General features: G+C 57.8%; 1 protein-coding gene and 1 long non-coding RNA gene across 2 annotated transcripts; one reads left to right on the forward strand and one right to left on the reverse strand.

Annotated features, from left to right (window-relative positions):
- Nucleotides 1-2534: 2534 nt before the first annotated feature.
- On the reverse strand, nt 2535-3769 carry FOXD3 (forkhead box D3). Its single transcript, XM_062581501.1, has one exon. It carries the CDS (start codon nt 3744-3746, stop codon nt 2541-2543), a length of 1206 nt encoding a protein of 401 aa, XP_062437485.1. The 5' UTR covers nt 3747-3769; the 3' UTR covers nt 2535-2540.
- Nucleotides 3770-9935: 6166 nt separating this feature from the next.
- LOC134143263 (uncharacterized) lies at nt 9936-11398 on the forward strand. The gene is made up of 3 exons (XR_009959071.1): nt 9936-9970; nt 11162-11213; nt 11308-11398. It is a non-coding gene; the product is annotated as an uncharacterized LOC134143263 (long non-coding RNA).
- Nucleotides 11399-11644: the final 246 nt, after the last annotated feature.

Genomic DNA, 11644 nt, shown 5'->3' on the forward strand with positions numbered 1-11644 from the left:
CAGCCCGCGAAAAGCCCCGCGGCGGCGGCCCCGCCGGTGCCGGCGGAGGGGGGGGGAGGGGGAGCTCGCCTGCGGCCCGCGCTGCCGGAGCCGCGGCCGGGACCGGCAGCCGGTGCGGAGGCGGGGGAGGAGGCAAGGCCGGGGGCTCCGCGGGCCAGCGGGGAAGGGGCCCCGGCAGGGCCGGAGCCGCCCCGCGGTGCCCCCGGCGGGCGGCCGGGCCGGGCCGGGCCCGCGGGGCCGGCGGCACCGCTGCTATGCGCGGAAATATGAGGGAGTAATTTTATAAGCAACAAAGGATCAGGAATGGCATGAGCCCCTGTTATCCGGTGTCATTTAGAAGCACTGGATCAGCAGCTTCTTGAGCCTAAAAGTGAATTCAAGAAGAGCCTCCTTTCTCTTTTCCCAGGGGTATCAGCTAAATATAGAAATAGCCCCTGCGCGTGTTTCACGAATCACGTACCATTTGCTGTTTGTGTAAAACCGATTAGCCAGACACAACTGTGAAACAACTTGTTACTTTTATAGCCGCAACACACAAACAAATTTAGATCCGTTTAGTTTTCCTTGTAAAAAGAGATTAGGCGGGTGCCCATGTAGGGACCTGACTGAAGCGCCTCTGATATATAATCTCTTCTCGGTTAAGGTGACTGTTTTTCCTTTTCGTGTCAGATGATTATCAAGTCCTTATTTATAAAGTTCAAACTATCTCCTCGCCAGGCTGCTTGTTTTATTTTAGTATATATGTATGCTGAGGTATAAATATTTACTTAGGAAGAAATAATATTTACTGTTTACCAAGAAAGCAAGGACACTTTTTTTTTTTTTTTCTTAACTGCAGATCCCACCGGGTATTATACTTGAAATAAGCGACATATTCGGTTCTCTTAGCAGTAAAAATCTGACGCCCGATTAATTTCGCATGCATTTAATGCACCCGATTTTGCTAACAAAGACAGTGTCTTCCTGGGCGGAATACCAACATCCACATTTGCTTTCAAAGGCGACACAAATTAAGCGTTTTGGGAGAGAAATAATAAAGTACTAAATACTATCAGTGCACGTGAAAAAATAGATTTCCCCAAATCTCGCCTCCGTTTTGCCGAACTGAAAAAAAGGAAGAAAAGAAAAAGCGATGTTTTACATACTGTAACGCGCTACCGCGAATTATTTTCTTCTTGACAGTCACTTTATTTTAGCCTCGAGACTGCACAGAAACCTTTATTTTCGCCGCTGCCCTTAAAACTTACTTATTAGGAATGTGCGGCATAAAGTGACGGCAGCGGAGTGGGAACGTTTCTGGGCTGAAAAGGGCCGTTTCCTCCGCAAGGGAAGGAAGGCTCGCTTATTTACACCAGTTATAATTTTTCCTGATACAAACGAAAGATCCGTGCTCTGATACCGCATGGGCACTACTTTAAATTCTTCCGCAAAAATAAAATTAGCGACGTCGTTTAGATCGCCCGAAGGTTTTATTTCAAACCGTTTCCCTTAAAAACAGCGAGGAAACACGCCTAGAAAGTACAAATATTCCGGCTGAGAAGGGACATCCTGAATTCGGCATTACTGTTCCCGAAGATGTAAATACGAAGTCGGGATTTCGGAATAAAAAAAAAATAAAGGTGTATTTAGGGGAATATTACGCTGCGTTTTAAAGGTGTCTCCAACCCGCCTGCGGAACGGTTCGTTTTTAACCTGCCGAGCCGCGGGGTTGGCGCTGCGCGGTTGCGGAGCGCCTCGCCGCAGCCGCCCGAGCGCGCTGCACTGATTGCCCGGCAAACCCGAGCGGCCAAAGCAGCGCCCACCTGCACCGAGACTCGGGAAAAAAACCGGCGCCGGGAAGGGGCCGCGGACGAGCGGCGAAGGCAGGCGCTCCGCACAGAAAGCCCCCCGGGTTTCCCACTCGTGTCTGGAGCCCCGCGGGCTGCGTCGCGCACCGAAGCCGCCCGCGGAGCGCGCCTGCGGCTCGGCGCGTCGGTGCGCGCCCGGCAGACAAACACGGAGCACAGCGGTTTAAAAATTTATTTACAAAGTAGTGTACAACACGAAGGGATAACATTTAGAATACATATATTCATTCATATATAAACAGACTTCTATAATAGAATGACAGGGTTTTCGTCTTTTTTTTCCTTTTCTCCAAAATTCTTTTAATTTTTTTTTTCCTGTTGGCTCGTTTAATATTTAAAATCTCCCCCGCTATTTTTCGATACCTCTGTTCGTTTAGCCTGCTCGCTCGTTTCGGATGAAACAGCTCGGAGCGTCGGAACCTTCAAAAAAAGCGAAAGTTCGCAGCCCCTAAATCCCTACCGTGATTCTGCCTTATTATTATTATTTTTTTTTCTTAAAAAAATAAAAACCCCCGAAAGCGACGTCAGCGGTTTCCCATACAAATATGTACAAAGGCCGGCGGTGCTGCCCGGCGTTACCTGTGCCGCTCGGCTCCGCGCAGCCGTCGGGGGGGCGCCGCCGGCCGCTGCGGCCGCCGCTCGGCGGGGGCGGCCGGGCCGAGCCGGGCCGGGCCGGGGCGACCCCGCGGCTCCCTACTGCGCCGGCCACTTGGCCTGCACGGCGGCGGCGGGGGCGGCGGGCTGCAGGAACTGGCCCGAGATGATGTTCGTAGGCACGCTGAGGATGGGGGCGATGGCCGCCGTGGTCCGCGCCAGCGCCAGCGGCTGGTGGGCCACCAGGCCCGACTGCACGGTGACGGGCGGCCGCAGGAAAGTCTGCGCGCTGGCGGCCGAGCTGGCGGCCGGCACGCCGATGATGTTCTCGATGCTGAAGGACGGGCGGCTGCTGGGCTCCGACTTGATGATGGAGCCGGCGGCGCCCAGGCTGTTGAGCTGCAGCTGGAGGCTGGGGCTGAGCTGCGAGTTGAAGGCTTTGCGGCTGAGCTCGCTGGACGGCAGCAGCGGCACGGCGGGCGGCAGCATGGGCCCCACGGGCGGGATGTAGGGGTACTGCAGCGCGGCGGCCGCCGCCGCCGGGTGCGCGTAGGCGCCGGGGTGCAGCCCGTAGGGGCGGCCGTAGGGCCCGGCGAGGCTGTAGGCGCCGAAGCCCTGCATCATGAGCGCCGTCTGGTCCCGCAGGTGCTCCTGCTGGTGGCGCTTGAAGCGCTTCCTGCGGCGCAGGAAGCTCCCGTTGTCGAACATGTCCTCGGACTGGGGGTCCAGCGTCCAGTAGTTGCCCTTGCCCGGGTTGCCGGGCTCCCGGGGGATCTTGACGAAGCAGTCGTTGAGCGAGAGGTTGTGGCGGATGCTGTTCTGCCAGGCGGGGAACTTCTCCCGGTAGTAGGGGAAGCGGTTGCTGATGAACTCGCAGATGCCGCTGAGCGTCAGCTTCTTCTGCGGGCTCTGCAGGATGGCCATGGTGATGAGGGCGATGTACGAGTAGGGCGGCTTCACCAGGCTGCTCTTGGGCTTGCTCTGCCCCGCCGCGCCGCCGCCGCCGCTCGCCCCCTCGTCCCCGCCGCCCCCCTTGCCGCCGTCGGCCGCGCCGCCGGGCGCCGCCTCGGCCGGGCTGCCGCGCCCGCTGCTGCCGCTCTCCGCGCCCGCGCCGGGCTCCGCGGGCAGCGCCGCCTCGGCCGCCTCGTCCAGCGGCAGCCGCGGCAGCGCGCCGGGGCTGCCGGCCTCGCCGTCGCTCTCCTTGCACAGCCCGTCGTCGCCCTCGCCCACCACGTCGATGTCCACGTCCTCGGCCGCCAGCACGGCCTGGCCGGACATGTCGCTGCCGCCGCCCGACAGGGTCATGCCCGCGCCGGGGCCGCGGCCGCGGCCGGGGCCGGGCGGCTAGAGCGGGGCGGCCCGGCTGCCGGGCCGGGCGCCGGGCGCGGCCCCGCGGGGCATGCGGGGGCCCAGCCCGGTCCTCTCACGTCCGCGGCGGCTCCCGGCGGCGGCGCGTCCCGCGGCGGCTCCGGCGCTGCCTCGCCCGGCGGCCCGGTCACCTCCGGCTCCGCGGGCCGCTGCCGGCCGCCGGCATCCGGGATCCGCGATCAGGCGGCGGCGCCGCCGGCTGCCGCCCGCCGCCGCTGCGGCCGGGCGCCGCGCATGGGGCCGCCCCCGCGGCTCTGCGCGCCGGCTCCGCGCCGGCGGCCCCACCGCGCCCGCCGCCTCTCTCTCTCTCTTCCTTTTTTTTTCCCCCTCTCTCTTTTCCCTCTTTCCTCGTTTTTTTTTTTTTCCCTTTTTCCTCCTTTTCCCGCTGCCCTTCGCGGCGGGAGGGGGAAAGGCGCCGCCGGCGGGCGAGGGGCGGGGGCAGGGCGGCCGGGCCGGCGCGGGCGCTCGCCCGCCACTTTGCAAGTCCGGTCCTCAAGGCTGCTGATCGATTACTTTCCCGTTAAAGATATACTCAGCGGCGGCGCCACGTCACGGCCTGACGTCAGGCGCCCCCGCCGCCAAGTCGCGCCGAAACGCGCCTCGGCTTCGCGCGCCGGCAACAAAGAGCCGCGGCGGCGGCGGCGGCGGCTCCGCGCCCGCCCGCGCAGCCCCGCGCAGCGCCGCCGCAGCGGCGAGAGCGAGCAGGGCAAGCCGCCCTGCTCGGCGGGCGCGCGAAAAGTTAGCGCGTTTTGCTTTGCGGCTTTTTTCCTTTCCCCCTCCACCTCCCCGGTAGTTTTTCCACTTTTTTTTTTTCCCCTATATTTGGGGTGGCGGCGGCTCGACAGCGCGCTAAGCGGACGCGGCGTCGTAATAACGCTTAAATCGGGCGCGTTCTGGCTCTGAAATCACTTTTTTTCTGTATTTTCTCCACGGTTGCACCAGCTGGAAACGGAAGATCAGAAAATGGCTATTGATTAATCTATTAGATTAGTTGCAGAGAGAAATAAAAAGACGTAAAATAACAAAGGGAAACTATAAATAAAGAAGCCTCTCGCTGGTTCCTTTTTTTTCCCCTTCTTTTTCCTCCTTCCCCCAGAGGTGATAACGACTTAATCATTGCGGGTGTTAGCATATGAACAAGTAGGAAATGAGGGAGTGTGTGTGAATGTGAGGACCGTATTCAGGCAGCCCCAGGTAAGCCCTGGCCCGAGGAGAGGGGCTGCAGGAGCGGGGGGGCGGCCCCGGCGCCCACCCGCGCCCCTTTGTACCGCAGCGAAGAAACGACACCTGGGTCGATCGGAAACGCGCTGCTCAGAGGGCTTTTCTTTTTCAACAGTGCCGCTAATAACCCCGGCGTGTTATTTTAATGGCCACACGTGTTTTTGGATTTAAGTAAATACAATTAAATTAGGGGGGAAAAAAAAGAAACAAACCAAAACAAAAACTAAAAAACAAAAACCAACCCACCCCGTCGCCGGACCGAACAATTTCCGATGAGCGATTATTGTTTATAAAAGGCAAATAAACTCCCCGCAGCCAGCCGTCCTCGCTCGGAGCGCGGCGGGAGCCTCGCAAACGCCCGTGCTAACGCGGGGCCGCCGCGGGAGCGTAACCCGCGCAGCCGGCAGCCCCGGCGCGGACCCGCGTGGGCGCCCCCGCGCCGCGCCGCCTCTCGCGCGCACCGCTTGGCGCCCCCCGCGCCCCTCCTTGCGCCGCGACGGCTCTGCCGGGAAAAAGCGAGGAAAAAAGCTGCACTCCGCGGCCCCGTCCCCGGGTCCATTCGCTGCGCTTTTCCTCGCCGCGCTAACACTCAAATTAATTGATTCATACCGTTAATTACGGGGCTTAGCGTGAAAAGCAGCGGGGGCCCTCCGCCCCGCGCCCACGCAGCGCGCCCGCCCCGCGCCGCTCCGCTCCGCGCCCGAGGCTTCCGCGGCCAGCCGCGAAGTTTAGGAAAGTATTTAGGAGCCCGTCGGGGGGTGTGTGTGGGGGGAGAAGGTTCTTTGCAGATTGCTGCTAAAACCCGCAGGTCCTCTTAGCCGGCGCGAGGGGGAAAGGGGAGAAAGAAGGGGGAAAACCCCTGTTATAACAATACGGGAAATTTCCCAGCAATAACCTGACGCCTGCTGGAGCTTACGGGCTGAACGGGGAGCAGGACCGGGGCCGTACCCAGCAAAGCAATAAAATAATTAAAGCAGCATATGCGGAGGAGGAAACCCACACTAATGACAGCGCCAGAAATAGAAAGTGGGAGCACGTAGAGATAGATAGATAGATAGATAGATTGATTGATTGATTTAGCAACAGGAGAAAAACAAACTGTATTTCCGGATCGATACGGAGTCAAATAGAGACACGGGTAGCATCAGGGAAAGAGCGGATTGAATAAGTTATGATAGAGAAGGAGAAATTAATTACGACTCAATTTGATTCTAACACGGCAAAGCAAGTTCCTAGCTGAGAAGCGAGTTAAAAATAAATCCAGAGACTGAGGCTTCGGGGGGGGGGGGGGGGGAGACAGATTGAAGAGGAAAGGCTGTACTGGGGCAATTTCTGCTTCTGTAACCGTTTTAAAGGAAGGAGAAACCAAAAGTGTCCCCTTGCATCTCCTTAAGCCTATTACTTTCACTAATGAGTTAAATAAATCGTTGACCCGACCTGGATTAAACCAGTACTGTGGTTTGTTATAAACTTGCGGGGGTAAAAAGGCGCACGGTGAAGCGGGGTGAGGGGGAGGTGAGAAATCCTTGCAAAATAAACAAATCGAAGCGGGGGGAAACTCCCGGCTGCGGCCGCAGCGGCCGCTCGGGGCCGGGGCCGGGGCCGGGGCCGGGGCCGGGGCCGCGCCGGGCCGCGCCGGGCTGCGCCGAGCGCCCGCCCGCCCTTGGGCACCTCGCCCCCGCCCTCGGCCCGGGCTTTCCGCAAAACACACAGATTTCCAAACCCTTTTTATAGATGTGCATTCTTTTCCCCCCCCCTTTTTCCCTCGTTATTTGCACACTTCCCCCCCCTTTTCTTTCCTTTTTTTTTTAATTTTTATTTTCTTTACTTTCCTTCTTTCTTTCTTTCTTTCTTTCTTTCTTTCTTTCTTTCTTCTTTTTTTTTTTTAAATCGCAGTAAGTCGCCTAGTAAAACAGAGAGACCTCCGCGTAAAACGAAATCTGCCGTGTTTCCAAAACGGTTTCGGATTTATTTGTATTGGAAATGTATAAACATCCATTCTGTAAAAGGCAACACGTTTAATTAACGATGAGAGAGCAGTTAGGGGCAGAAAGCTAGTAAAATTGTGTGATAAATTTATGGCATTGTTAGCGTGCTTTTAATTATGGCTATTATGTTAATTATTTCACATTAGCATGGAGTTATCAGCAGCATGTCAGATTTAATCAAAACGAGCCTTTCTCTCGAAAATTGTGCTTTTCATCCGCCGCGAGAAGAACGAGGGGTCCCGAGCCGAAGCCGCTCCCCCCCTTCTTTATTTATTAACAAATAAATAAATGAAGGCTTTTAAAAAGAGGACTTCCCGTTGAAAAGAGCGGCTGGACGTGATCCGGGCTGGTGCAGGCGGCAGATCCCTTTAGGCTACTGCGAACAGCGCAGGGAGGCAGAGGAGAGAAGCGTCGCTCTTGTTTTTTAGGAATTCACCATTTTCGCCCCCTCCGGAGAAGGCACTTTATCATTTCGGATCATTCTGTCAAACAATATGATGTTGCTCATTTTTATCTGTCCCGTTTTACAAAGCCCCCGTTCACACTGCTGGCCAGGACAACACGCCCGAGTACAAAAGAATAAAAGAGACAAGCCGGAGAATATAAGACCGCTGCACGGATCAAAAAGGAAAGAGGCGGAGGTGTGTGTGTGCGTGCGTGTGTGTGTGCGTGTGTGTGCGCGGTGGGGGGCTCGCTGCGCGCCCGCGCTCGCCGCTGCGCGCCCGCGCTCGCCGCTGCGCGCCCGGCGGAGCAGCCGCGCCGCCGCCGCCGCTTTCGGCGGCCTCTCCCCGCGCAGCGCCCGGGCTGCGCGCAGCGCCGCGGCCCCGCGCCGGCGGCTGCTCCGCCGAGCCCCCTGCGCCGCGGCCCCGCCGCTGCCCCCTTTCCCACGGCCGCGGGGGGATGCGGCCAGGGCAGCTGCTCGCTTATTTTTAGCGCAAGTCCATTCCTGCGGGTAATTTTAGATCGATTCATTATTCAGCCCCAGGTCGCCTTCAGGGAAACCCAAGCGCGGGGGGGGGGGGGGGTTGCTGCGCCGGGGCGCTGCCTGCGCGCTGCTCCCGCGCGTCCCCGCGGCCTCCCGCAGCCTGCGCCGGGCGGGTGGGCGCAGCTTCGGCGAGTGCCTCCCCGCGGGCGCTGGCTGCGCGGCGCTACGCGGCGCTGCGCGGCGCGGCGGCCCCGCCAGCAGCCCCGCCGGGGCGGGGGCGAGAGCGGGAGCTCACCCTGCAAAGCTAGCTGCGGCCTGCCCGCCAGGAGGGACCGCCGGCACCCCGGCAGCGAAAATCTTTTTTTTTTTTTTTTTTTTTTAATTCCGATGTTCATTTTGTGACTCCGCACCCCGAACAGCTCCGGCTCCGCTCTGCGGCCACGGACGGGTGCTGTGGTGCCCACCGGGCTCGCTCGGCGGCCTCCACCCGTGCCGGAGGAAGTTCCCGGGAGGACGGAGCGGTGTTGGCTTTGCTGTCCGCCTCCGACGTGCTCCTGCTCTCGGCTCCCTCGCCAGCCGCTCTCCCCAGGGGTTGCTCCTATGCTGCGAGGCATAATAAATACCCGGGCGCGAAAAGCAGAGCCGAATCGCAGAATTCCATTAAACATGCTTTATTTCAATATTGCCGGGGGCTGGGCCCGGGGGAAGAGGTGTTGCCGGCCGCAGCGGCGGGACGGCGTGCGCTGGCCCCGCCGACGGCGTGGCCGGAGCCACGGCGAGGCCTCGGCGCCAGAGCTGAGCCAGCCAAGGGGCCACAGAGCCCAGGCGTCGCTCCACGCCGCGGGAGAGCGGGCAGGGAAGAGGCCTTTCGCCCGGAGCCGCCTCCTTTATGGGTGAGGAAGGGGGAGAAACAAGGCGATGCTGGGGTGTGCGGCAGCGTGACCCGAAGGGCCTGGGCGAGCGCCGTGCGCTCGGCGGGCAACGCGGGGACGCAGCCCCGAAGGGGTGCAGCACCCAGCGCCGGGCTCCCACCGAGCACATGCCGGGGAAATTCGGGCCCAGACCCTGCCCACGGCTCCTTCCAGACTCACTTTGCAGGCAGAGAGAAGGGGCGAGGAAGGCGCCGGAGCTTGTTTTTTTTTTCTCGGCTGCTCACCTAGCCAGTGAGATGCAAATGGCTGCGGAGCAGCTAAGAGGATTTCCAAGGAGGGGAGGAAATTCCCGCTGCTGCGGGGAGAAGCTCTGGGAAGCGTCGGCACTGGCCCGGGCTCCTGCTCAGCGGGAAGCTAATGCACACTTAATTCCAAGGTACCCCTGTGAGATTTTGCAGGTCGCGAGAGCGCCCAAGGAGTATCCCAACCAGCTCCAGGATCTGTTTTTATGAATCGGCTCCTCTTCTGCGTGCTCTGCCGTCTCCCAGGGCAGAGAGGAGGCTTCGTCTGTTTGTTTTTTCCCGGATAGTTTTGTAAGCCATTACTCTGCCTTGTGTATAACGCCCCCGATTCCCTTTATTAAGCACGGAAAGACAAGTGGTGAGTTATCGCTGTTGTTAATAAAATTACTCCGATAATATTTTTCCCCAAGACATTGAATATTATTGATACATAACGGATGAAATTCTCCCTTACGCAGGAGGCCAGCACAGGGCCCATGCATCACCGAAGCTCCGCGCACACCATCCAAATAGCGCCTTGGTGGGACGTAAGTGGTGCACAGGCCTTTTATGGGCCTTCTGCAGAATCGTGAATTTTACCCAACGTGCAGGTTAAAACCCACGCTATGTATTTATGTAATCAGGTCCGTAATCTCTCTTCCAAAAACTCCCCAAGCACCTCTTCACCTGCTAAACCAGGTAGCTCTTTATCTGGAGAGTGCTGTAATGCATTTTAGGGGACTCTTTTCTTTTCTCTCTCTCTCTCTCTCTTTTTTTTTTCTAAAAGGAAAATGTAAGCTGCGAAAGCCCTCCAAGTCATGGCTTAATGGCACCGCTAGGAGACTTGCTGAAAAGCCATCCTGGCTTTCCACTCGTACGTGCCAGTCACACATTTTCCTCCTCCACTTTGCAAGCAGAGAGTTGGGTTATTGCAACTAGTTTTCTTTTGAAAAGTGGGTGCCTCTGAGAAGATGATTTCCACGAATCTTGGAAAGAGAATCGACAGCTTCAGAAACAAAAAAATCTGCTTTTTGGCCAAAATCTTCTTTTATCTTTTTTTTTTGGACACCATTGATCATTTCCAGCAGACCTGCTTCCTGCTGTTTCCCAGAAAGCTTCTGTGTCAGTCAGACCATTACAGTGCTCCCGGGCATTGCTGGCCCCGAGAACCTGCCGGGGTGTGAAGAAACGGGCTTTATTCCTTAAAACACATCGAGCTTAGCTTGGGTCGGAACTCGAGTTCTCGGTTTTGCCCGGATAAGAGGTTTCTGAGAGTGACTCCTGCTAAGGAATCAATGAGGCAGGAAAAGGAGCAGTGTACGGAGTGTGTCAGGCAGTATTTACAGTCTGTAAATAGAGCTTATTTAGTGGCTCTTGTTAAAATATTGCATGATGGAAGAGTTCAACAGGCATGTTTAAATGGATTTTAAGCAACTGGACAGAGAGGAAATATGTCTGTGGGACTATGAAACATTTATCTGCCCAGAAGGAGTGGGAAAAAAAAAGGAATGAGCTATCATAAGGGAGGAAATCTGCACCTTAGCATTTGCCAAAACATCTTAATTGCTTTGTAAACTCATCTAAATAAATAAAGGGCAGCGGGCTGCTGCCGCTCTCTGCTACGGGTGTACGGGTGGTCTGAGCAGCAGGGAGGCTGCAGGCGGCACGGAGGGCCCGATCCTGCCCGGGGCCCTGGCGGCTCCTCATCGCCGGGCTCCTCGCTGGCTCTCGGGAGGTTTTAGCGGTCGGGACGGTCCCACGGAGCAGCTGTGGGTCTCCTGCCGTGGCGGTGCACAGAGCGGCCGCCCGCGTGCCCCTCCGGCCCTCCGCGTCCGGCCCCGAGCCGCGGGGACGCAGGGGCCCCGAGCTGGGCGGCTTTTGGAGAAGGGCCTGCACCCGGCGCAGCTCCAGCCGACGCACCCGCATGTCTCACTTGTTTCTTACATGTGCGAAACATAATATACTGATCCGTTTCGGGGGCCCACATACGGATCCTGTCTTAGCTGAGTTTGGCAGGTTAATACGTTCGTATCGTAGAGCACTGACCTATTTACTCTTCAGGCAGGACTGCTTGCGTTTGAGGGCTTACTTCTGCCGAGCGGCTCCGCTGGAACGAGGTTAGGTCCAAACTTCCCCTTCGACTTGCCGCCAACGAAGGAAAAACACGCTAAGGAAATCTGCGCTCCTAGAAAACTGATTTTTTCCTCAAAGGAAAGCTGTTCTCCATGCCTGGCGCTGTTTGCTGAACCTTCGCCCGCGGGGAAATCCTTCCGGGAGAAAAAGCCATCGCTGGAAAAAGGGCATTGCTGCGTTTATGTCTGGGCTAAACGCTACCGTTAGGTACGGGCCCGCTCTGTCAGCAGCAGCCAGGTTTATGGCCGTCTACACGAGGCGTCCGTGGAAAAACAGTACAGAGTCCTTTCAGGCAGGGTCTTCCAACGAAGCTGCTGCCCCCACGGAAATCCCTCCTTAAATCAACCCCTCTCGTCCAGCACTTGCTGGAATTAAGTTCCACAAAGGGAGAGGTCAAAAAAAAAAAAAAAAAAAA

This window comes from Rhea pennata, chromosome 8 (assembly GCF_028389875.1).
Source record: "Rhea pennata isolate bPtePen1 chromosome 8, bPtePen1.pri, whole genome shotgun sequence".
In the NCBI taxonomy this organism is placed as follows: Eukaryota; Metazoa; Chordata; class Aves; order Rheiformes; family Rheidae; genus Rhea; species Rhea pennata.

Excerpts from the sequence above, each read along its gene's own strand:
- FOXD3 (XM_062581501.1), bottom strand. The coding sequence starts at position 3,746 with ATGACCCTGTCGGGCGGCGGCAGCGACATGTCCGGCCAGGCCGTGCTG.